Source organism: Vigna unguiculata, chromosome 2 (genome assembly GCF_037176805.1).
Source record: "Vigna unguiculata cultivar grain cowpea cultivar isolate G323 ecotype 2 chromosome 2, ASM3717680v1, whole genome shotgun sequence".
Lineage (NCBI taxonomy): Eukaryota > Viridiplantae > Streptophyta > Magnoliopsida > Fabales > Fabaceae > Vigna > Vigna unguiculata.
The window spans coordinates 28,757,617-28,784,942 of record NC_140793.1 but is presented as its reverse complement, the minus strand read 5'-3'; the positions used below and the strand labels follow the sequence as shown (position 1 = coordinate 28,784,942).

General features: G+C 31.6%; 3 protein-coding genes and 1 pseudogene across 5 annotated transcripts; 1 reads left to right on the top strand and 3 right to left on the bottom strand.

Moving 5' to 3' along the window:
• Positions 1 to 539: 539 nt before the first annotated feature.
• On the top strand, positions 540 to 5,683 carry LOC114174688 (uncharacterized; annotated as a pseudogene). Its single transcript, XR_014993052.1, has 8 exons — positions 540 to 776; positions 870 to 1,073; positions 1,158 to 1,232; positions 1,909 to 2,079; positions 2,168 to 2,270; positions 4,376 to 4,494; positions 4,630 to 4,683; positions 4,880 to 5,683. The product of XR_014993052.1 is annotated as an uncharacterized LOC114174688 (transcript).
• A 1,010-nt stretch (positions 5,684 to 6,693) lies between these two features.
• Positions 6,694 to 9,408, bottom strand: LOC114173991 (uncharacterized). Of its 2 annotated transcripts, none has more exons than XM_028058708.2 (7): positions 9,133 to 9,408; positions 8,860 to 9,060; positions 8,509 to 8,787; positions 8,312 to 8,414; positions 7,966 to 8,084; positions 7,741 to 7,857; positions 6,694 to 7,580 (listed from the first exon to the last, which is right to left on the bottom strand). In XM_028058708.2, the coding sequence occupies exons 1-7, from the start codon at positions 9,310 to 9,312 to the stop codon at positions 6,885 to 6,887; spliced, it is 1,695 nt and encodes a 564-aa protein (XP_027914509.2). In that variant the 5' UTR covers positions 9,313 to 9,408; the 3' UTR covers positions 6,694 to 6,884. The 2 variants fall into 2 exon arrangements, with proteins under 2 accessions (XP_027914509.2, XP_027914510.2); XM_028058709.2 differs by having other exon boundaries at positions 8,029 to 8,084.
• Positions 9,409 to 12,853: 3,445 nt separating this feature from the next.
• LOC114174027 (uncharacterized) lies at positions 12,854 to 15,816 on the bottom strand. The gene is made up of 7 exons (XM_028058763.2): positions 15,523 to 15,816; positions 15,250 to 15,450; positions 14,890 to 15,168; positions 14,659 to 14,761; positions 14,350 to 14,468; positions 14,087 to 14,203; positions 12,854 to 13,912 (listed from the first exon to the last, which is right to left on the bottom strand). The coding sequence occupies exons 1-7, from the start codon at positions 15,706 to 15,708 to the stop codon at positions 13,199 to 13,201; spliced, it is 1,719 nt and encodes a 572-aa protein (XP_027914564.2). The 5' UTR covers positions 15,709 to 15,816; the 3' UTR covers positions 12,854 to 13,198.
• A 6,777-nt stretch (positions 15,817 to 22,593) lies between these two features.
• LOC114169638 (uncharacterized) lies at positions 22,594 to 26,105 on the bottom strand. The gene is made up of 7 exons (XM_028054883.2): positions 25,836 to 26,105; positions 25,292 to 25,492; positions 24,879 to 25,154; positions 24,540 to 24,642; positions 24,036 to 24,154; positions 23,689 to 23,814; positions 22,594 to 23,498 (listed from the first exon to the last, which is right to left on the bottom strand). Exons 1-7 carry the CDS (start codon positions 26,022 to 26,024, stop codon positions 22,809 to 22,811), a joined length of 1,704 nt encoding a protein of 567 aa, XP_027910684.2. The 5' UTR covers positions 26,025 to 26,105; the 3' UTR covers positions 22,594 to 22,808.
• Positions 26,106 to 27,326: the final 1,221 nt, after the last annotated feature.

Here is a 27,326-nt window from a genome sequence, read left to right as displayed (position 1 = left end):
TTTATTCCTGTCAAATGAATGTCAATATATGTCACCGTACCGTTCCACTTTTCTTTTTAAATGCTATGGGTCGCTCGCATGTTCCCTCCTTCATTTTCATCTCAATTTCTTGGATACTTCTCAATCCTCATAGGTCTTTGACTTGGTCCATGTACGACTGGGTCGATACGAGGTACTATCTAACATAATTAAGAGTCCGATATAGTTAGTTGAATTGTCGGATTATTATTAAAGACAAATTGTAAGATTGATAATATATACGTACCTATCTCTTCATGTGGCATCACCTGCAATCATTTTCTTTATAAGTGAACTATGGAATAATTAATGTATATAAGAGAACTTCATACTGTAAGTTAGTAAAAAATTTCAAAGTCTTAACATAAGTTGTTGAATATTCATATTTATATTGGTGTATGCAACTTGCAACTTGCAACTTACTCATTCTTGATTCGACCCAGACAGTTAAAACCTCTTGCATAAGGCGTTTACAAGGTCCTAGTCTCCTTGGCACTTGAGACACACAACAACGTCAAGGATATATTCTAGTATCTTGTTTAAACTCCTCTTGCTCCATTTTTGCTGTGGTTCCTTCTTGTTAGCAAATAATGACGGTGAGAAATGGAAATAATGGTGTGATGGTTGAACGAAGGGCAGTTGAAGCGCCCAAAAATCCGATGGAGGTAATCACCATATTAGCAGAAGCGATAAAGTCGCTCTATCACACCGACATCTTCGACTTGCCCAGAGCCATCGCTCACGCTGTGTTGGACAAGGTGCTTTCCTACTTCTTACCTATTATCCGTTTGTGTCGGGCTTCTATGAAAAGTTTCTTCTTGTTCAAACAGGTTTTGGTTATTATAATGTAGGGCAAGAAAAGAATTGGAAGTGAATGCCGTGAAAGAAGTGATTGTGCAGAAGTCAAAGACACCCAAATGTTAAAGGAGTTATATGAGTTGAAGAGATTGTTGAGACGCACCATGCTTTTCAGCAGCCCCAAACGTTATCTAACATTTCTATTTGCAGCGGGGTTCGAACACGAGGATGTCCTCCAAAGGGAGAGAACATCTGGGGTAGGGTGATTAGTTAGTAAGTAGTAATATTGTTGATGAATTTTTGTTTGGGCATTTGAACTGAAAATGAATTTTGCATGTCAGATTCTGAAGCCTGCTTTCACGGTTATACGTGATCAAGAATCGAAATGTTTGCTGGTGTTCATCCGTGGAACGCGTGTTGGGAATAGTCCAAGTGTGAGTCAAAAAGTCCCACATTGGATAGAAAAGACAAAGTTAAACACTATATAAGAATAAAGACCCATAACAACATTGCCTTAAGGTTTTGGTGTAAAAGTGGTGTCTAAGGTCTTATATGTGTAAGACTAATGTTATATAACCATATAGAACCACAATCTCTCAATGACCATAACTATGCCATGACCATGACTATAAACCATATATGAAAAAATATAACCTATCAGTGGTATCAGAGCCGATGGTTCGGAGTGACTGACCGCATAACCACCACCATAAACAAAAGGGGTCACCGATGTGACTGACCGCATAACCATAACCAAAGGGGTCACTCATACACCTGAAGGGAAAATATACCATATGAAAAAGGAAAAAAAAACAACAAGGGACTCACCCTTGAGGGGAGATGTTGGGAATAGTCCAAGTGTGAGTCAAAAAGTCCCACATTGGATAGAAAAGACAAAGTTAAACACTATATAAGAATAAAGACCCATAACAACATTGCCTTAAGGTTTTGGTGTAAAAGTGGTGTCTAAGGTCTTATATGTGTAAGACTAATGTTATATAACCATATAGAACCACAATCTCTCAATGACCATAACTATGCCATGACCATGACTATAAACCATATATGAAAAAATATAACCTATCAACGCGTAGCATAAAAGACATTGTCACAGATGCACTGTGTGCTCCTGTGCCTTTCAATCACAGCATGGTTTCAGGACATGCACACAGTGGTATGGCTGCTTCGGCTGATTGGATTAGCAAACGCTGCATTCCTGTACTACTTGAAGCTCTTCGTCAATACCCCCACTTCAAAATCAAGGTGTTTATTAATGTTACTTATAATGCTTTATTAATTAAAACTATGCAGTTTATTATAATAATGATTATAATAATATTTCCATATATAGATCGTTGGACACTCGCTGGGTGGTGGTACTGCTGCACTGTTGACTTATAAGCTTAGAGAAATTCAACAATTGTCTTCAACAACTTGTGTCACATTTGGCCCAGGTATACAAACTTCTTTAATTAACACATGTTCACTTGAGTAACTAACTCAATATGGTTTTGTATTAGAATTAAAATATTTACATGATCAAACACCGCAGTTTAATCCCATAAAAATCTTCTAATAATATAGAAATTAATAAACACAAAGATTCACAAACAAATATAACATGAAAATTTTAAATACGGAGACAAAATCACGACGTTGTTTAAAAAACAATTAGAAAACAATCACTATGTACACATTTTCACAATACATAGAAAAGTACTCTCAATCTCTTGACCTTAAGTACGCTCACACTCTCTAGAGCAAGAACTTAACTACACCTCACAACACTCTATTTACAAGAGTATAAGAAAAGTCAAACACTAGTTCAGAGTGTCTTTGACTTGGGGTAACTAGAACCATGAACTTAGAGTCCATTACCCATCAGCACCCACTCCCTTACTTATCTTAAGAGAAGTGAAACTTTACAAGATGCATATTTCATCATACTCAACAAACTACACCATGATTAAAATAGATGCATTTTTATTGCCTTCACCAGCAATTATACTCCAACATAACAAAGAGTATCTTCACTTGAAATTAAACCATCCTAAGAATTCTCATACACCCTGCATGCTAATTAATGTTCGTGCATAAGCACCATACAATCTACATCTATATTAGCCAATGGTCGCGTAAAAAATTATTACCCCTAGAAAATACTCATCCTAGCATTCATAATCTGCCTAACTAGATGCCGCCACGTGTCAGAGTCTTCCACCTTTAAAACTGACAAATCAAGAGATGCTAGAACTACAATCCTCCTCTTATAGATTTGACCAACCAAGAGATGCCACGTCATCATCTTCTTCCTCAAGCAGATTTGAAAAAACACAACCATTGTTTTGTCTTCATCGCACAGTTATCTATCACGCACTCATTGGAGTAACCAAAAAACAACACCTTTCATCGCAACCCACGGCCCAAAACCACTGCTGACAAGGACCTTCCGAAGCAGATTCACTTCTTGCCGCACTCCATCTTGCCGAAAACGAAGATGTCAACCACACCGCAGATCCACCTCCAAACCACCGCTGAACACACACGGGAGCACCATGAAAGAAATCGAAACAGACTGGACCAACAGAGTACGGTCCACTAGAAGGGAACACCAACTACAACTTCTTTTGCAGATCCAAGAACACCCTTGTCAAACACATCAACTCCACTATGCTAATGATTAGCGAATGGACAAAAACCAAGAGGGGGTGAATTGGTTTAATTAATAAAATTAATATTCTTAAAAAATTTCCAAAATTTTACCGTTTAAATTGAAGTTCCAGTTCCTTTAAAAGCAAGTGCAGATAAATAAAGAGTATAGGGAAGAAAATTAACACAAATATTTATATTGGTTCATATCAAAGGATTCTATGTTTAGTTGTTAATCTCTTAAATAAAGAAATTAACTAAATCACTAAAATAAACACAATACAATCAGATTAAGAGAGTAAATGTTTATAGAACACCTCTCCTGAAGACAGAAGATATGAGATTACTTCCTCTGAGATATATAGAGATTGACTAGCTTTCCTAGCAACAATATTAACACTCAATCACCCAAAAACCCCTTTGGTAAAAGTTAACACTCTACCCACACTAGAATTTTCAAAGCTAATTTTAAGAACACAGAGAATCATCTAATAACAAAGAAATAAATAAATAGAAGAATACACAAACAAATATAACATGCAACCTCCAAATACAGAGGAAAAACCCTGACCGTTGTCTAAAAGACAATAATCATTATGTGCACATTTTCACAACACAGAGAAAAACACTCTCATCCCTTTAACCCCAAGTACACTCACACTTTCTAGAACAAGAACTTAATTACACCTTAACATTTTACTTACAAGAGCATAAGGAAAGTCAAACATTAACTTAAAGTGTCTTTAACTTAACTAGAACCCATAACTTTAATTCCATTATATAACCATAAGCACTCATTCCCTTACTTATCCTTAAGAGAAATGAGACTTTACAATATGCATATTTTCATCATACTCAACACTTTTGTATTAAGAAGATGTTAATAGTTTCATAATTGTAATTTCTGCAGCTGCCTGTATGACATTGGGGTTAGCTGAATTTGGAAAACCCTTTATCACTTCTGTAATAAATGGTTGTGACATAGTGCCTACACTGTCAGTTTCTTCTTTTTATGATTTCATTGATGAGGTAACAATCTACAATACCTTTGCCAAATATTTATTTGTCACTGGTTAATTTATCATGATGATATACCTTAGAAAATGTTTCATTCTTTGCACAAGTAAGCTTTTAATGATTTGGTATCGATGGGATAATTTACAGGGTCGGACTAAGGATAAAAACATTGCAAAACATGCAGTACACAGTTGCACCGAGGTCTTCAAGCTCCCTTCTTTATATTATATATTTGAGATTGAAATTTCAGTGTGTGTTCCATAGGTATCCATGTACTAACAAATACTAGTATCTGGGTGGCAAGTTTTTGCAATGAAACATGTCTCCTTTTTGCATAGCTCATTATTTATAGCTATAAATTATGTTATACAATATTGATCGTTCTCTATGCCTAAAGGTTGTGAAGAAGCATAAACACTCATTGTTCCACCGTGAGAATATTCGCGCATTGTCAGAGAACTTGGTTGAAGCTTCTGGATTATCTGGGACAAGTTTTGAACCTCTTTTAAGTGAAGAGCACTTACTCAAAGAATCTATTGATGATGATGAATATAATTTTTCGAGTGAAGGATATGACAATGATGACTCAGATGACGATAATGAAAATGAAGATCAACTGTTGAATGAAATGGGGAATCTTGAACTAAGAAAACATGTTTATATCCCTGACATTCATGCTAAGGAGAAAGATATCAGTGATGAAACATCAGCTAGGCGACGTCTTTATCCACCAGGCAAGATCATGCATATGATCACTTTACATATGTCTGAAAATTCCAACTCAAACCAGAGTGATGCTGATGAAAAACATGTCTGCTTATATCGAACTCCTACACAGTTGTATGGAAAACTCAGATTTTCAAGAGGAATTATACTGGATCATTGCACAAAAAGGTATCTGAAGAAGTTACAACAATTAATCAATACACTAGAGAAAGAGTGATTCAAATATCGTGGAGGATGAACCAAAGAAAAGCAAATGAAAAGTAATTGGTACTGATTTGCTCATGGAGCCTTAGAATTAAAAATTAAACCTCTTGTTTCTAATTCTCAAGTCTGTCTATTATTATATATTACAAATGTGATTGTTGAATACGTAACCTATTGTAAGAGTTTTTTAGAAGTTTTGCTTTTCCTAATTAGTGTTCGAATAATGTTACTTTCTATCAAAGAATAAGAGTTGTATTTGTGTCTTTGAGCTCTATTTAGAGCCATCCAATATAGTTTTCATGTTGATATCGTTAGTATTTCAGAACTTGATTTAGTCCCAGGTTGTTACCGTAAGGTATTTTTTTTATTTTGCTAAATAATAACCTTATTTAAACTTTAAATACACAAACATAAGATACTTTTTACTACAGTCATTAATGCAATCATGAACATTATATTATAGGTTGAATTACGTTAAATTTGTTGTGTCGTTTATTCTTTTATCCATTTTATTATCTTGTTCCTAATACCTCTAGCATGTGTTCTTTTCTTTTATGTTATGAAAATATGGTAGAGATTTTATTTTAAGGATATGCGAGTTGAGAGAAACCATAATATATACAAAAGTGGATAAGTTGTGTTTTTTTTTTTTATGGTAAGGAGAGTGAAACACGATTCAATAATGAATTTATCAAGCATTTGATAATGCAAATAAAAAGTATTAAGGAAATGATGATAGAAATTCGCAATACAAAACATGCTTCAAATAGATAAAAATTATAGTCATTTGTCTGTTAAGCATCGCAAATACCAAGGTATAAGGAATTTTCTGATAATAAATAGCACAAAAGACTACTGTAATTATTTTTTTATCAGAAAAATGACAAATATATATATTCTATGCATGGTCTAATACCGCACGATCTCTTTTCACCAGTTAGAGTAACTTGAAATATAAAATATATAATAAGAAGTCAAACAGTCTAGAATTTCAAACCTGATATTCGGTCAATCAAACAAACAAAAAGGAAAAATGACTCGGTAGAAGATTCAGAAAGAAGGAGCCATAGAAATTTAATATTTGAAGCTCCACCAATTAGTCTAACAATGTCAGATTTAATAGCAAGAATACGCACAAACATGTAGTGACATGTCAACCTTTGTTGGATCAAAATGGACAGAATGTATCAACTGTTTAAACGTTGAGAATTCTATTTCTCAGAAGCCAATTTTTTAACGATGAACAGAACCGCTGGAAAAGTTGGAAAAACCATTCATTTATTTCTTATCATACTGGAAAAACATAAGTATCATGAACCTCACCCACCAACAAACTTACACATAAAAGTGTCAGTCTAAGACTTATTACAGCTGCAACAAACTCAACAAACATAACAAAGAGACTAATTTTAATTCTAAGGCTCCAAACTCTATTAGCTTCTTGGACCTTTCACAGCAATTTTTTTGGCTTATCATGCACCATAACGGGACTTCTCTTTTTCTAGTTGATTGATTAATCGTTGTAGCACCTTCAGATAGTTGCCTGTTTTATGATGATGTAGCATACTTATTGAAAGTCGGAGTTTTCCATACATCTTTCTGGGCGTTTCATACAAGACCACTCGTTTCTCATCAGCATCATCATTGTGGTTTGATTCAGAATTTTCAGAGGAAATTACAGGGACAATATGCAAGATCCTTCCCGATGGATAAAGATAATGTTTAACAGGCTTCTCTGATGTTGCCTCTGTACTACCTGGAACAACCTCATCATTCATTTCTGCTTCTGTGATGCCTTTTTTTGTGGCTTCTTCTTTTTCCTTCGCACCATTAGTGTTAGGATTATCATCCTGTGCCTCAAGTTGAAGCTCCTTCAAATACTGATTCAATTCATCGTTAGCAGTGTTTTGAGTAGAAGAAATTATTTGCTCCTCCTCTTCATCCTCGCCATCGTTATCAGATCCTTCGCTGGTGGATTTAGATCCATCGTCATCATCACTCGTAAACTCGGAGATTGTTAACTCTTCAGTCGCTGCTTCGTAACTTGTAGGTAATGATTCAGAGGCTTCGGCCATGTTTGCTGATTTAGAACTTGTCAATGCCGCAGTTTTCTCACGTCGTGGCCAGCTTATCAGTGATCGAGTTCTTTGTTTACTACTCATCACAACCTTTAGTATAAAGAAGGATCTCCATAAGATGATTATTATGTGAGAAATCAGTAACTTGTTGTAATGTAGAGTTTTTCTTTTTTTTCTTACTGTAACTGCATAATGATCATAACCACAACGTAAATCACTCTTAAAGATAATCAAGGGTGGTTGAAGGTACCTCGGTGCCACGGGATACGGCTTGATCTGCAAAGGCTTTTGCACTAGATGCAAATGATAAGCGAGATTCAATTGCGCTGTAAGCAGAACTTATGAACTTTTTACGCTTAATCAGACCCTGTAAATCATGCCATATTAACATAAAATATTGACAACGTACAAAAAAAAAAAAAAAACCTCATTTCCCAAAACCATGTAATATTGTTGAGAGAACTAATTTGAGCACCTCGTGAATGAAATCATGAATAGAAGAAGCTGACAATGTTGGCACCACGTCATCACTACTTACAATGGAAGTGACAAAGGGCTTCCCGAATTCCGCCATTTCCAGTGACATACAAGCAGCTGCATCAAAAATTATATTTTTGGAACATCGAAGAAAACCAACTAATTAATTAATTAAAGAATCATAGATAAAAGACATAAAAACGTATATACGTGATATTTAATGTTGAAATATTATTGATCTCTTTTTTGATAAATACCTTAAGTTTCCCTTATTTAATGTTCGTTCACAAGAAGACAAAAATAAAACTTTAGAAGCGAACCAAAGAAGTCAAATAACTACATGCCTGAGCCAAAGGTGACACAAGTGCATGAAGCGAACTGTTTAATCTCTCTGAGCATATATGTCAATATTGCAGCAGTACCACCACCAAGTGAGTGTCCAACGATCTGTTAAATAATTATTAGACTTAGTTGCACGATTGAATAATAACTACATATATAATTTCAGTTTATAAAGTTAAGTAAGAGGGTGATACAATACCTTGACTTGGAAATCTGGATATTGACGAAGCTCATCAAGAAGTTTAGGAGTGCAGTGCTTTTTGATCCAACGAGCCGCAGCAACCATACCTCGGTGCCCATGTCCTGAAACCACGTTGTTCCTCTTCAGCTCACCATCACTGCAAATGAAATGGTTGAAGGAAACGGGAGCACCGATTACATCCGTCAGAGTGTCTTTTATGCTTCGAGTTCCACGGATGAACACAAACAAACATTTTGATTCTTTATCACGTATCACTGTGAATGCAGGCTTCAGAATCTGCCCAAAAAAAAAGGTTTTAGATAAACTAAAATGGAAAGAGTAGAACTAAGGTAAAAAAATGAAATATACCCGAGCTCTTCTCTTCCTTAGGAGAACATCCTCCTTGACGAATCCAGCTGCAAATAGAAAGGAACGAAAGCGTCTATCGCTGAAAAGCATGGTGCGTGTCAAGCATTTTTTGAGCTCATACAACTCCTTTAATAATTCGGGGTCTGTCAGTTGCACACAATCATCTCTTTCTTTACATTCGATTGCAACTGTTTTCTTGCCCTATAAGAACCCAGTAAGGACATTAACTGATGAAGAAACCTTGAAAGAAGGGAATGTCGGAAATGGATGTACCTTTTCCATGATACCATAGAGGATGGCTCTGGGTAAGTCCAAGAGGTTCCATTTGCCTAGTATGTCTGCATAACCGAACCTAATGGCTTCTGCAAAAGTGAAAACCATGTCCATGGAAGTTTTGGGCGCCTCAGCTGGTCTTTTTTCAAGCTTCCTCACTGCCTTCTTAACCAGCATCATTTTTTTTCCAGTGAAATGCGAACGAGAAGAAAGATATGGAAAATGGGACTATAGAAAGAGCAAAGAACAAAGATTTCAGTGGCTTGCAGTCTAATGTGAGGGAGAGTGTGAGCTTATATAGGACATGAGAAGCTTGGCCTTTCCCTAAGTAGTTACAGCATGGTATATATTTTTGGGTGGTCACAGATGTAAACTTAATTATTTTATTCTAAGTCTACTTAAGATCAACAAAATTACATTTTTATTCTAATATGTAAATTAGTTCAGAAAAAAATACAATAGTTTTGTAGGTTTTTTTCCTGAGTACCTTCACGTTAATACTATCTCTTGAGCGGAAACATTTCAAACCACAAGTGCCCTTTACTTGTATCTCGTTTTCATGTTTATCTGACCCTCCATTATGAAGACTATACAACTTATGGTAAAAGTCTTTCAAAAAGGATCACAGGATACAACATCAATAAGATCTGAGTTTATCCCACACCTAAAGAATTGATGGTACCTCCAATTTAAAACTTTAAAATAATAAATTTATGAGTCTTTATTTTTATATTATTTTCAATTTTCTCATTTTTATTGAAATCAAAATTTAGACTCTTTCTTCAAATTCTCTATAACATTAACTTAGTATATAAATATTAACTTTGTATGTTTCACACTGTGAAGTTCAGACACAATTCTCAGATGGTGTATATATGTATACAAAAATTAAAGTTTTTGTGTTAATATTTTTTATTATATTAATTAAAAACGAAAATGTAAATATTTGTTATATTATTTTTTTCATTTTATCTTTTAGATTAAAATATAATAATAAATATATGTTACTCAAAATTCTATAAACTTATTGAACAATAAACTGATAAAATTGTAAAATTAAATATTTGATATCGTCAAAAGCTAAAATAATATATTATTTTAGTCTAATAATAATAAATATGAAAAAAAAAACTTTAAGCTCAGTTTGCAAAATAAAAAATGTGTCAATTTACACAATAAAGTTGATGATATCAGCATGAGAATTAGATAGAAACAAATAAAAAAAATCTACAAATCAAATATGTAAAATAGACTTAACAACTTTAAAAAAAAAAATCGATTAAAGTGTATAACTTATTATTATTATATCAACTATTCTAATGAAAAAATGTATTAACATATTTTGCAGGTTCAATTTAGTTTGAATCAGTTTTTGAAAAATCGTACTGCAAGTTGAAGTGAATCCCATGGTGAAATTTAAAACAAGAATAAAAGTATATCCTCCTATCAATCCATCCCGAAATCCTCCCTTGTTTTCTTTTAATGTTAAATAAAATTAATACATTAAATTTCGTGAAAAAATAAAAAGGATTCAATACCTACCATAATCTGCATAGTGAAAATTACATATATTTTCTGGATTTGACCTAAGTTTAAATAATATAGTGTTATTTGTTTTCCTGATTTTTCATCTAATTGTATATATATTTAAACTGATATTACGTGAAAATGAAACTGTAGAAGTACTATTACTTAATTATGAGTGGAATTTATTAAACGGGATCATGTGGCATGCGTGGCGTGGGTTTAGGCGGAAATAAAGTTAAATTAAAGGTTTATCAGATAATATATACTTTGAAAGCAGTACTTATCCGGATGCAGTTGTCATTCTAATTAACAATTTCTTCCCATCTTAACGTGTGAAAACATGGTTTGATAAAAAACCTAATTATGTTTGATTCGGATCCAGATTATTTGTGATCATATGCTAATCTTGCACCATTTCTTCGTCATTTTTTTTCTTCCAGCTGCTCAATTGTTTTTTTAATTAATAAAATAATTAATATAGTTGACTTTTACCAGGCAAAAAAGGAAAATCACATCAATATTGCATTGTTTTCACACTGCAATATACAATATTCATTATCCAGAATATATTAATTAACAGATAATACAAGTTATTCCCTTAATTTAATAAATAAGTAACACATTTTCCTCAACAACAAACATATAATCTGTTAACGCTTCTAGGTCCTATTTGGTAAGTAATTTGAGAAAAGTTTAATGATTATTTGGTGCTCCAGTACAATTGTCTTAATGTCTGAAGTCGAATATTTAAACGACTTTTGGGTAAGAGCTCTGTTAAATTTAAATAATTCTTTATTATCTTTATATTTTTGTTTTTGAATTAGTATTTAAAAGAATTATGCTCAATTCTCTTATATTAAGATGATTTGAAAAGTGTTTGAAAATGTTAAAGATGTGGTTCAGTGATATAATTAAGTTATAACATGCAATTGGATATAAATTTTACTTCATAAATGATTTTTTATAAAATTAAATTAGATTTAAATTTACTTTATAAAACAATGTTAGAATTTGGAGAAGACATGTGATAGGTATAGACACCAAGAAAATAATTGTTAAATGAAGGGTGTGTACACTAGTTGGCATATTTTAATCTTTGAAAAATTTTAAAATCTTAAACAAGATTGTAATTGGTTTTCAATTGATTTGACTTCATCTTGTAGACTAAGGATGAGAAATAAGAAATAATTGTTACATAAATTTACATGCACGTGAACATTGATAGGGAAAAAAATAGCACAAATGAGGAGTAAGAAAAGAAAAAACTTGACTTATGACGATTGGAAGTGGTGTTGTGTTGTGACATGTTACTTACATTATCCGACAATTGAAATATAATGTTGATACACTTTTGTAACCACCAGGTTGTTAAAAGTTGTGTATCTATCTGTACGGCAGTTAAATAGTGTATTATGAATCTTGATTGAGATACGAAGTAGATTATTGTCCTTAATTAATGTCTTCATGCTGAGGCACTTTAATATTAGTCAATCATTTGTGTAATTGTTTTATGATTCTCATGCAGAGGAAGCATTCGACACTGAGGCCGAATTAGTCACCTTGTGAATTCTTCTTTGGGCTACCATGTTGAAACGTCTTGGGTCGCCAATAAAGCCCAAAGAAACAGAAGCCTTTCAGAGAAAAAATTATTTAAAACCTAATATTTCACCTCTTCCCCACTTAGCGGCGCCTCCTTAAACCCTAATATAAAGCACAATCCGAAAATATACTTAAAATATAAAAATAATCTTACACCATCCTTTTCTATTAGAATACATTTGGAATTTTAAAAAGTATATGGAGTGTAGAAGAAAACATGGGGTGCAGGAAGAAATTGGGACAAACTCAAACTTGGGGACACAAAAAGGTAGCCCAAAAGAAGGGGGCAGAGCTGATTTAATAAGAGTAATTATTATTTAATAGAAGATTCATAAACGTCATACAATGAGTTTGAACTCTATAATCATGATTGGGATAAACCCAAAGAAGAAAAATGTTTTTTTTTTATCCAGCCATTTATGATAAGTTCATTTATGTTTGTCTGCTCTTAATTTAGAAATATAAATTATGGAATAAAATATTATATTACTCTTCTGATAATGTTCTTAAAAGTAAAATAATATTATTTTGTTATCCAGACTTTAAGGAATATAATTAGATAATCTATTTAATATAATATACTTAATTAGATTAGTTATATCAACCATTAATTCGATCTAGTTCACATATTGATCGAATTAAATTTCATTCAAATATTTTTCCGAATATAGAACATAAATTCTTTTGTAGAGACCCAATTTATCCCTTTATTCATGGATGGTATATGACACTAGTTCTCATACTGCAAAAACTTAACCACCCAACACACTTTCCCTAATATCATCATCCTCACCAACCAACTAGTCTTACATATAAAAGTGTCAGGCTAAGAGACTTATTACAACTCCAATACACGCAATAAACATAAAAAGACAGACTTTTAACTCTAAGGCTCAAAAAGCCTATTAGCCAAAACCTTTCATATCTGTTTCTTGGATTATCAAGCACCGGTTTGGAACTTCTCCTTCTCAAATTGATTGATTAATTGCTGGAACACCTTCATATACTTGGTTGTCATATGATCAAATAGCATCCCTCTTGAAAGTCTGAGTTTTCCATACATCTCTCTACCCGTTTCATACAACGCCACATGTTTGGCATCAGCATCATCATAGTCAATTGCTTTAGAATTTTCGGAGGAACAAGGTACAGGAACAATATGCAAGATCCTTCCTGGTGGATAAAGATGATGTCTGACAGGCTTGTCTGATTTTGCCACTGCATTACCCGCACTTTCTTCACTACGAACAACCTCATCCTTCATCTCTGCTTCTTTGATTCCTTTTTCTGTGGCTGCTTCTTTTTCCTTGGCACCATTGATATCAGGATTATCCTCCTCCTGTGTGTCCAGTTGAAGCTCCTTGTAATATTCATTCAATTCATCGTTAGCAATGTTCTGAGTAGCAGCTATGATTTTCTCCTCTTCTTCATCCATCTCATCGTCCTCAGATCCTTCACTGGAGGATTTAGTTCCGTCGTCCTCATCACTCGTTAACTCAGAGATTATTAACTCTTCTGTCACTTCAATACTTGTATCTGATGATTGAGCAGCTTCAGCCATGTTTTCTGATTTAGAACTTGTCAATGCCGCAGCATTCTCACGTTTTGGCCATGATATCAGTGACCGAGTTCTTTGTTTGCTATTCATCACAACCTGCAGGTATTTAAAGAAAAATCTCAATGTAATTAAGATGAATATTATATGAGAAATTGGTATGAAAAAAAAAATCAATGGATCAAATGCTAAGTGAACTTTTAAGTCGAGGTAAAATTTGTATCTCCACAGGACTTTCAACTGATAAACATAAACAAGAAAGGTTGAAGGTACCTCGGTGCCGCGGGATACTGCACGATCTGCAAAAGTTTTTGCAGCAGATGCAAATGGTATGCGAGATCCAATTGCGCTGTAAGCAGACTTTATGAATTGTTTACGCTTATCCAGACCCTGAAAATCATGCAATCACTATTAATTATGCGGTGAACAAACCATTTTCTGACAGAAACTTTATCCCAAATTAAGCCATTAACATAAACCAACACAAGAACATATTTGCCAAAACCATGAAATGTTGAAAGAACTAATTCGAGCACCTCGTGAATGAAATCATGAACAGAAGCAGCTGACAGTGTAGGCACCATGTCATAACCATTTATAATGGAAGTGATAAAGGGCTTTCCGAATTCCGCCATTTCCATTGACATACAAGCAGCTGCATCAAAAATTATAATTACTTCTTCAGTATCTTTAAAACCCATATTTTTCTTCATGTGGTTAAACTAAAGATAATGAGATGATTGAGCTATATACAAATCCTAATGAAAATTAATTAATTACTCAATCAAGACCAAATTAAAACTTTAGCTGCGAACTAAAGAAGAAGAAGTCATATAACGACATGCCTGGGCCAAAGGTGACACAAGTGCACGAAGAGAACTGCTTTATTTCTCTGAGCATAAAAGTCAACAGTGCAGCAGTGCCACCACCAAGTGAGTGTCCAATTATCTATTAAAGAAAGATTATTATAATTATGGCAAGAGAAAAATGTCAAAAAAATTTCTTGACATGTATGACTAAATAAAAGCCATATATAATTTCAGTTCATAAATAAATTCCAAAAAACATAACCATACCTTGATTTGGAAATCGGGGTATTGACGAAGTTCATCAAGAAGTTTAGGAGTGCAGTGCTTTTTGATCCAACGAGCCGCAGCAACCATACCTCGGTGGCCATGTCCTGAAATCACGTTGTCCCTCTTCAGCTCACCATCACTGCAAACGAAATGATTGAAGGAAACGGGAGCACCGATTGCATCTGTCAGAGTGTCTTTTATGCTTCGAGTTCCACGGATGAACACAAACAAACATTTTGATTCCTTATCACGTATCACTGTGAAAGCAGGCTTCAGAATCTGCCAAAAAGAACTGTTACTTAAACTAGAATATGATAGAATCTTCCAAAATAACCTTTTTTTTTAAACAATTAAGAGTACCCGAGCTCTTCTCTTCCGTAGGAGAACATCTCCCTTAACGAATCCAGCGGCAAATAGAAAGGAACGAAAACGTTTTTTGCTGAAAAGCTTGGTGCGTGTCAAGCACTTTTTGATCTCATACAACTCCTTCAATATTTCGGGGTCTTTCAGTTGTACACAATCTTCTCTTTCTTTACATTCTATTGCAACTGTTTTCTTACCCTACAAGAACCCAGTAAGGACATTAACCGATGAAGAAACCTTGAAAGAAGGGAAAGTTGGAAATGGATGTACCTTTTCCATGATAGAATAAAGGATGGCTCTTGGCATGTCCAAGAGGTTCCATTTGCCAAGTGTCTCTCCATAACCGAACCTAATGGCTTCTGCTAAGGTGAACACCATGTCCATGGAAGTTTTGGGTGCCTCAGCTGGTCTTTTTTCAAGCTTCCCCGCAGCCTTCTTAATTTTTGACAGTACCATTTTTTCCCAGTGGAAAGCAAACAAGAAAGGAAAAATGGAACTACAGAAACAACAAATAACGAAGATTTCAGTGGCTTGGAGAGTCTAATGTGGAAGGGAGAGTGTGACCTTATATAGGACATGAGAAGCTTGGTCTTTAGTAAATAGTTGAGAGGTGTTCTTAACGACGTATATTTTGGGAGAACGATAATTTGAGTACCGAACGACAACTTTGATCATTTTTTTTAAGGAAATAATATTTTAACTATTAAATTTTAATAAATTTTTTTTATAATATGATGTTTCATCTAAAAGTAAAAAAATTATTTGAAAGATTGAGAATGAAAAAAATAAAAAATAAAAAAATTATAAGAAAAAATTATCTAAATTTAACAGTGGAAAAGATATTTTTCCTACAATTCAAAATTATAAAATCACCCATGAATGAAGCTGGATAAGTAGATAAGTAAAGTCTGCATATTTTTCTAGTTTTTACAATACTTATTATAATTTCAATTAATTTTACGATTAAATTAATTAACACGAATTATAAAATCAAACTCTAGAAGGTACTAATACTTAATTATGTGTCGAATTAATTAAACACGATCACGTGACGTGCGTGCCGTGGATTTAGGAGAAAGTAGAGATAAATGAAAGGTTTACCATAATATATACTTTGGAAACAGTATTTATTTACCAATGATGCAGCTGTCATCCTAATTAACAATTCTTTCACATCTTAACGTATGAAAAGGTTGTTATTAAATAACATTTATTATGTTTGGTAGGTATCAGATTATTCGTTATCATGTGCTAATCCTGCATCATTTATATATGTCTTTTCCTTTCATCTGTTAAGTTTTTTTGTTAATTTAATTCAATAAAATAAGGAACGTAGTTGACGTTTACCAGGTAAAAAGCAAAGTCTCGTCAACTTTTAATAATACTGTATTCTTTTCACGTTGCAATTAGCAAGATTAATTCCCTCCAAAACAGATAAGAATAAAAGTTATTCTTTTAAACTTTGAGATATATTTGTATGTACAAAAATGGCAAACAGTTTCCTCACTAGTGGGGAGTTTAGAGATAAGATTACATAGATATGATAGAATTGTTGCTTTTTTTTTGTTATTTTTCTGTTTTATTCCGTTAAAAGAAGAAGTTTTCTTCTACTAGTTTTATATAAATTTAATTAGTCAAATCATACCAAATTTTGTTTATATCTTTTAGTTTGGTATTTATTTTTAAAAAATTATTAATTGAGTCTCAATTTTTGAAAAAAATATCTTAATTAGGTCATTTTTAGAAGAAAAAAAAATTATCACTATATTAATTTTATTTATGATTTTTATCACTAAATTTTAATATAAATATCAATATCGTTAACAACGTTAATAATTTTTGTCTAAAAAAGACATAATTAAGATATTTTTTAAAAAATTTGGACTCAATTAACATATTTTTTAAAAAATATCAAACTGACATATCCAAATAAAATTTGGTACCGATGAGTATCATCAAGATAATTAAACCTCTCCTGTAAAATCACTTAGTTAATGAATAAATATTTTATCGTGGTATTACACTTTCATCTCTCCTCTTAATGATTTTCAAACACTAATATGCTATGAGAGATGATCTTACAGTGAGTATCTAGGGGAGGAATTAACCAGGTAATTACCAGGCACATAAAGAATTTGTTTTTTCTGTCTTTGGATCTATATATGTTTTTGATATCCAAGTACCACTAGTAAGATAAAAAAAAAAGTATCACTTGTATATATAATTTTTTTTTACTGATTAAAAAAATTAAAAGAACTAAACAGCACAGTACGGTTGGAATATCTTAACGTGGAAAGTTTTAATAAGAAAAAACTTGACCTGACATGATGAAATTGTAATACCTATCTATCAATCTTAAAATTTTCCTTCAATAATCCGACAATTAAATTATGATGTTGGACACTTTTTGTATCAACCCGGTCGTTAAATGATATATTTTGAATCTTCAGTCAGAGAATTAAGTACATTATTGTCCTTAATTATTTGACTTCATGCTAAGCCACTTTGATATTGGAAAATCTTTGTCTACTTGTTTTTCCACCACCTTAACTCTGACTCATTCACAAACACTATAACCTTTACTAGCTACTATCGCATTTCAAAACATTCTAATTTAATTACGTAAAAAGTTAATGTGGTATATATACAGAAAATTCCTGAACAAATCTGGTTTGGGATTGTTAAAAATCAGCGGTCACATTAATATAAATAAATATTAAATTATGATCTAAATCAAAATACTACGTTTGATTTATAAAGTTATTATAATAAATAGTAACTTATAATATGAACCAAAATATAACCATGAGAAAAAGAATAATGATAAGTATATGAAGTTGTTTTACCGTCATAGTACATTTTTACCGTCATAGTACATTATCATATCAAACAAATGTGATGTATTAATATAAATGTTAAAATACCTTTTTTTTTTAAGTTTGATCAAATCGGTCTTAATTTTATTTTTAGATTTTAATTTTCGTCAATTTTGTTCAATTAGATCTTTTTATTTCTAACACCACTTAAATCATTAACGACCATGAACAGTAACTGCCGCATTTCATTTCGTGTTTTTTTTAATTTTTTTAATTTTTGTTAATTTTTAATTTTATTTTATTTTTTTAAATATCCACGTGTCAATCCAACAACGTGTCATGTGTCAGAGTCAATGTTTTATATCTATTTGATCTCTATATTTATTATTTTTGTTCAATTTAGTCCCAATTTTGATTAAAATTGACCAATTTTATCCTTGTCGAATATGAGACCAAATTTAATTTTTATATAAAAATTATGGTTAAATATGTTTTTGGTTTCTTAACTTTCAACGAATTTTGAAGTTAGTCCATTTCGAAACTTTGGACCAATTTAGTCATTCATCTTTCGAAATATGTGAATTTAGTCATTCTAATCAAATTTTGTTTATTTGACATTTCAAGCGTGTTTCATAATAGTATTTAACTTAACATTAAAACAAATGTGTCAACCAGTACAAACAACTCAAATACAATCCTAATATCAACTCAAATACAATCTTGAAATGTGTACGAAACATCAAATAAACTTAACAAAATTTGATTAAAAAGACTAAATCCACGTATTTTGAAAGATGAAGGACTAAATTGGTCTAAAGTTTTGAAATAGATTAACTTCAAAATTCAAGTTAAGAGACCAAAAACATATTTAACCCCTAAAAATTATAATAATGTGAATTAATATATTATATAAAAATATTTATTTAAAAATGTGAATTTTAATATAAAAATTAAATTTGGTTTTAATTTGGAGAGAGACAAAATTGGTTCATGTTAAGACAAATTGGAACTAAATTAAACAAAAATCATGAATACATGACCAAATTGAATATAAAACATTGATTCTGATACGCTGCTGATTAGACACATGAATATTTGAAAAATAAAAAAATTAAATTATTTTTTTAAAAATATAAAAAATGCGAAGTAGTCAATAGCCAATAATAATTTAAATAGTATTAATAAAAATGACCTAATTAAATAAAATTCACTAAAATTAAAATTTATTTAAAAAAAACAAAAATTATGACTGATTTAAATTAAGAGAAAAAAATATTTTAACCTAATATAAACTTACGAATAATTCAGTTGTCATTTCTTTTTATCATCGTTTCTTTTGAACAGGAGCAATAATATTATATCAATTTTTAAAGATAAATAATCAATAACTGTCCATTTTTATAGTCATAAATTTTTTTTTCCATCTGAGTAGATTAGTCAAAGTTTTTCTTTTGGATTGGAACATCTAATTCACAATAATAACTAAATCTCTCTCTTGATCTGCATATAAATTAAAAAAAAATCAATTTTTTTTCAATATCTTCTCTCCCTTTCAAATCAAGTGTTAAATCAAGTGTTTCAATACCCCCACCAAATTATTTACACCTTATTTTTTTTTTTGTATTTCAAGTCAGAGTCACCCTCGCCAAAATTGACACACATTATTTTGTGAAATAGCGTCAGAAGTGACATATTAGACAAAATATTAAACTCTACGCTTTTACAGAATAACACGTGTATTGGTATTAATCACCAGTAATTTATTAGTCACGCTTCTGTAGCACACACGTGTCAATGTTCGGGTGGAAGTAAAGTTAAACCAAAGGTTTTTAAATTAACAACTTCTATTGCTCTTCTTTTTTTAATATTCCTCTTAAACTGTGAAAGTATGAATTTTTAAATCGATCTCTGTTAGGTAGGGAATCAGATTATTGGTGTTTATCTACTAATCCAGCATTATTTCTAGTCAATTTTTCCTTTCATTTTTTTTAATTCAATAAAATAAGTAACATCGTTGACGTTTACCTGGGAAAAAAAACAAATCTCGTGAACTTTAATAAATTATAATAATACATTATCTTCTTATTGAATTTACCAAGATTCATACCCGCCAGAAGATGATTAACATAAAAATGAGATGATAAAAAATATTATTATTATCTGTGTTATGAATATTATCACTTTTATATTCAAATAATAAACTGATTTTCATTATGTCATCATTTCTCTTTCTCCAATAATGTGTGGCGTTCTTTACATTTTTCTTTCATATCAATTACTTAGGCTTTCAATTGTATATGTCTTGCCATTATTAAATATACCATTTCTTAATTAGATATGCTATAATTATTTTATTATACATACATATATATATATATATATATATATATGTGTGTGTGTTCTTTTCTCCTGCTATTAATCTAAAAAATGAAGTAGTTTTTTTAAATAAATATAATTATATTTTTCTAATAAAATTATTGTGTCATTTGACGTATTTTTTAATTCAATAAAATGCATTATCACCTGCCTTAAAACACAAAGCAAAAGGCCTCCTCAACTTTTAAAATAATTTGTATTGGGAACAGAGTTTTATATTAAAAAAAAGCTTTTTGACCGTGTCAAACAATTTACGGATATTAATTAATATCGGGATCTAATTTTGCTTTTAAAATCGTGCCTCGCTAACCAAAAGAAAAATCGAACAGAAGTTAACTTACTCATAACTTTTCATTTGTTTTTCATGTAATTAAAACGAGATAGATAATTAAGGTTTAATTACTGAATTTCCTGAATATAATTTTTTCTTCCTTAAAGTTCCTGAATTATTTTCACTTGTCCTTTAACTTATTTTTTTATTTATTTGAAATCTTAAATAAAAACAATGAAATCTTTAAAATTAATTTTTATTTTAATAGCCATCACAATACTTTGTGACGGTTTTAAAAATTAAAAAATATATATATATATATATATATATATATATATATATATATATATATATATATATATATATATATATCAACATCGAAAACTATACAATTGAAAAATAAGTCACAGTGACAATGTGAAAAAAGGGAGTTCTTTCACTAAGTTTCTTGTTTCTCCTTACTCTTCTTTTATCCCATGCGTGATGATGATTATTGAAGGAAATTAAAGTTGGTTAGTGTGAAAAATGAAGTCTTTATAATGATGACTAGGTTTTCTTTATATTAGAGTTGGTCAACCACTACTCATCTTTCCTTTTCAAAAACTCCACATTTTAGAGGTCATAATGTTAGGGATGTAGTTATTATAGGTTAGATTTTTATTTAAATTTTGATTTTAAGAAATTGCTAGTTTTATTTGAAATACAAAAACAATGGAACTTTTTATTTGGTTAGTTAAAGTTCTTAAAATAAATAATCATTGCTATCGATTAGATAGAACTAAAAAAGCGGAAAGGTAAAAATTTGAATTGAGTTAAACTAAATATAAATTAGTAGTTTGATTTGATGTTTAAAGCTTAAAAATGTAGAAATATTTGGTAGGGGTCGTCAATGTTGATATGATACTTTCTAATCCGATTCCGATCTAAGTTTGTTTAGCAGCCATCGTTAGGAACAACCATTGCGTTTTCAAGGTATTGTCCGTTTTGGAGCGTTTGAGCTCCGTCACGGTTTTATCCTTAAAAGACGCCTCGGAAGGTGGAAGGAGATATGAGTATTTAAATTTCGCTTGACCTCGACTCTTAAGCGATATGAGACTTATTGGGTGTACCGGAACAATTGTCAATCCCCACAGTGAGCGCCAATTGTTCCTGTGGAAAAGACTTTGACAATCAAGTCAGCAAATACTCTCAATAGTCAAATTTCAGATTAGTGAATTAATGAGAGCGTACGTCTAAAATTTCTAGGGTCCACGTGCATTTATAAAGTCATTAATTATGTTTTTTCCTTCTTATAAGCTGAGCCCTCTTTATTGGGTTGGGCCAATGTTCAGGTTCTAAATGGGCCTAGGTCAAGCCCAAGCCCAAGCCCAAGCCCCATGTTGATGAGTTGACCCTGGAGGCATCGTTGTAATTTTCTAAGTTTGGGGTTAGCGGCTCTTCTTTCTGTACTATTCTTTGGAGTAGGGGTGTAGGCGGCCCGAGCGGTCAAGTGTTGTCTTGTTTTTCAGTTAACCATTTTCTTATAATAGAGCTAGACGGATAGTTTAGACCAGGTAATTACCCAAAATTGTTTAGGTATAATACACTCTCCCTGCTTTCTCATCACTTAAAAGAGGAATATCATATAATTTTTTTAGGGTCGAAGAAAAACTAAAATTACCGATAAAAAAACAAAATATATATATATATATATATTATTTTCTATACATTTTATTATAACAAAAGTTTATAAATGTTATATTATTTTCTATTTATTTATATTTTACAATAACACTTAAAATGATTCCCTTTAGTAGTCTTTCCCTTACAGTAATATTCCATTTGTAAAGAACAATTAAACGCCAAGTGGGATTGAGCATAGCTAACATCATCTTAAAGTAAAGGAAAACCAGAAACAATCATTCATAAGACTTCCCAACATTACAAACTGCAGAAATATTAAGCAAACCATTTCAACCTAACATATCAAAGCACACTCCTAACAAATTATAATTCATTACACACAACAACATGACACTAAAAGACCCAACTTTATATAAGGAGACACCTCGTAAACCTAATATATATATTTTCCATTCGTCATTCTTTGGCTCTCATCCATGGTTTTGCGAATGTTGGTCCTCTAGTTGATTGATCAGTTTCTGCAACATCTTTAGATACTTATTTGTCATATGATCAAATATCATCCTTCTTGAAACCCTAAGTTTTCCATAGAGTTGTTTAGGTGTTTCATATAAGTAGAGGTGTTTCTGATCAGAATCATAGTCTGAATCAGAATTGTCAGAAGAGGGTGCAGGAACAATATGTATGATCCTGCCTGGAGGATAAAGAGGATGTATATCCATGTTGTTGTCTGATTTTGTAATCACATCACCTTTTTCTTCAGTATGATTAACCTCAATGGTTTCTTCTTCAGTGATGTCTTTGGTTATGACCTCTTCTTCCTTAATAGGGATAATATTTTCCTGTTTCTGCAGCTCAAGTTTCTCCAATTGACTCAGCAATTCTTCGTCAGAGGCACTGGAAGTAATGATGTTCTGGAAAGCAGATAAAAGTTGTTCCTCTTCGTCTATTTCATCGTTGTCATCATCTTCATCAGAGAAATTAGAATCATCCTCATCAGTCGTAGACTCTGAGATTATTATCTCTTCATAACTTCTCTCCGATGATCGAGAAACCTCAGCCAAGGTATCTGATTTAGAGCTTGGCAATGTGTCAACATTGTCACGCTTCTGGGACCAGGATAACAATGACCGAGTTCTTTGTTTATGCCTCTTCACAACCTTTTTTAGGCATAAAAAAGTGTATATGATTAGCATTGTCAAAGCCAATGGAGCAATTGTCAGTTAAATTTTAACAAAGATTCAATTTTTCAAATATATGATTATCTGGGTCTGAATCAAAAAATATATAATCATCTTTGTTCCATGTTCCATAGTACAATTATATGTCAAATATATAACTGAAAGCTACCTGCGAGCCAAGGGATACTGCACGATCCGAAATGGCTTTAGCACTAGATGCAAATGGTAAGCGAGATCCAATAGCAGTTATAGTTCCACGTGCTGCACTTAGTATGTTTTCATGCTTAACCTTACCCTGAAAATTTATTCAAGCATTATTAGGCATTGAACTATTTAAATTGTGTATAAGGGTCGGAATACCTAAATGCTCTATTTAAATACATTTGCCGATTAAAAAAAAAAATAGGTATTGACCTAATCAAAGAAAGCCTAAAAGAGCAATGAGAAGAAACATTTTGTAACAGAAGATTAAGCATTGGTAAACCGATGTTATGTTGGGAGAACTGGTTTGAGCACCTCGTAAATGAATTCATGAACAGAAGATGCTGACAAAGTAGGTACTATGTCTAAATCGTTTATAACGGAAATGATAAAGGGTTTGCCAAATTCCGATAACTCCGATGACACAGAAGCAGCTGCAAAAAATACATATTTTGGTCACTGACTTGTATTAAATAATAATAGGAAAGTTGATGCGTCCAGCTGAATTTTATCTTATTTTAATTAATATTATATTCTTACAGTATATATTGTTGTTTAAGTATCATTATGATTAACATTGTTTTCATGATGCAATTTTTTGTATAATTAACTTTTGAATTTGTCAACCACTACAGACTACAACAGTACAACATTAGCATCTCCATAACACGCTGTTCTACCATCTATAACCAAAGACCATGTGATATTCGATTGTAATAAAAAAAAAAAAAACTATTGATCAAATATATAGTAACTCAATCTGGGGCAAAATAAAACTTTAGTTGTAAATTAAAGATTTTGGCATAATTGACCCCTTGCCTGGACCAAAGGTCACACAAGTGCATGAAGAGAATTGCTTTATTTCTCTAAGCATATATGTCAACAGTGCAGCAGTACCACCACCAAGCGAGTGCCCAACAACCTATGGAATGAAGATTTATTAATTAACAAAAAGGTTGATTTACATGGCTATATATATATATATATATAAAAAAAAAATACATAAGTTTAATTTATAAAGAAATGGAAGCAAGAGTTTACATTATGGCATTTAAAGAAAAAGTAAAACATTATAATCTCTGGTTTTCCAAAAGACTATAATGTTCCAATTCTGGTTGAACAATATAATCACTAGTTTTCAAAAGAGGCTAACAATACCTTGATTTGGTAATCATGGTTTTTACGAAGTTCATCAAGAAGTATAGGAGTGCAGTGCTTTTTGATCCAGCGAGCTGCAGCAACCATACCACGGTGTCCATATCCTGAAACCATGTCCTGTTTTAGCTCACCATCTATGTAAATGAAGGGACTGAAGGACACTGGAGCACCGATTGCATCTGTAAGGGTGTCTCTTACGCTTTGAGTTCCACGGATGAACACAAACAAACAATTTGATTCTTTATCACGTATAACTGTGAATGCAGGCTTCAGAAGCTGACACAAAAGTAGTTTTCAGTTAAAACTAGGTACAGCAATAATAATAGTCACCACCTGTTTACGTCTAGAATAAACAATATGAACTTCAACACGATTACACTACATGTTGAAAAAAGCTTAAGAAACGAACGAACCCTAGCTCTTCTCTTCCGTAGGAGGACATCCTCCTTGGAAAATCCAGCAGCAAATAGAAAAGCACGAAAGCTTTTCTTGCTGAAAAGCATGGTGCGAGTCAAGCATTTTTTGAGCTCATACAACTCCTTTAACAGTTCGGGGTCTTTCAGTTGAACACAGTCACTTCTTTCTCCACATTCCATTGGAACTGATTTCTTCGTCTACAAAGATTCACACCGAATAATAATAAAGATGAGAATTTGTAATTTGAGTAAAAAAAAAAAGTTTTTCTTCCGTATTCAATAATTTCAATAGTTTAGAAGTCGATGTGTAATACGACAAACACTCCAAAATAGATAATAACTCAGATGCATAAAGATTAAGAGATTTTATCATCAAATTATATGTATTATATCACGATTTTATTTTTAAAAGATGTCTTAAAAATAAAAAGAGAAAAAAATATATTTAAATCTCTTAAATCTTAATTTTTAAATTATGTGAGACTACAGTAGAAAAAAAAAAGGTATATAGATAAGTATGAAAAGTTGGAAATGAAACTACCTTATCCATGATAGAAAAAAGAATGGCTCTTGGCAAATCCAAGAGATGCCATTTGCCCAAGGTCTCTGCATAAAAGAACCTTATGGCTTCTGCTAACGTGAACACTATATCCGCCAAACTGTGTGGTGCTTCAGCTGGTCTCCGTTCGAGCTTCACGGCGGCTCCCTTAAAAACTCTCGACAATATCATTTTCACAGTTGAAAACGCAAACGATGGGAAAAATGGAAGAAGAAAATGAAGAGAGATCGTGTCCAAAGTTGAAGGAGAGTGTGGCCTTAAATAGAAACACCAGAAGCTTGGTTTTCATAATGTTTAATTAATACAAAGATTATACAATTTTAGCAAACTTTATAAAATAAATATATGTGTCGGATAAGATTGATGATGTTAGAAAAATATATTTTACTACAACTCGTGGAGAATTAAAAATTAGAAGAGGCAGAGTTACTTGGTTGTTAGGATGTGGTTCCATTATCAATTTATGGTATTGGAAATAAACTTGGGTTCTTGACGTAGTCATTGCAAAACTTAATTCCAAAATGAGATGGTGTAAGATGTTGTTGAGGAAGTCAAAGACATTTTAAAATTGGATCGCTAAAGGAAAATTTTATTGCTATTAACCATTAGCTATACTGTATGATATATATCCCAAGCACCATCATCGTACCATTGAGACTGAAAAGTTATGTTTCCTTCAAGATAATCTGTCTCAAGAATAGTGCAACAATTGAGATATAATCATGGAATGGTATGTTTGTTTTCTTGTCAATAATGAATTAGATTTTGTATCGTTAACGAATTTTTTTTATGATAACTGTGTCAATAATCTTTAATTTTTATTATTGACAAAATCTTCTATCGTTAGTAAAAGGAATGATAAATTTTTAGTCAAATCTAATAATATTATTTTATAAATTAAGTTAAGACAATAATTACTAACAAATATTTATTATCAGTAAAATCGAATGACGGAAGAATATTTATTATTACCAATTAAATTTGTGCAGAAGAAATTAATGATTTTCTTACAATGAGTAGCTTTGGATGCATAGACGTATATAAGTATATTTGTTCTTCAATAGAGTCTCTTTGTGCATTAGTTGCTTTTTATCTATTAATATATAATTTATGGGTATTATTATTATTTTGACACTTAACAAATTTTCGAATGACTTAATTAATTGTTTTGTACCCGTTTAGTTGAAAAGTTTTTCTCACTTAGCTTTTTGTTTTGATTAAGTCACAATTTTAGTTTTTTCTTTTAAATGAGTCCCATTTTTTAAAATATTAACTCAATTGAGTATTTTTTTAAAGTAAAGATTAACTTAAATTTTTTTAATTAAACTGGAGATCAAATTTTTTTAAATAAATTTGACATTCACTATTTTTTCCTTTCAATTTATTTTTTTACAAATACAAAAAAAAAATGATTTTTAATGATTAAAATACCCCTAAAAAGTGGAATGTTAATTCGTACAAATGGTATAAAAA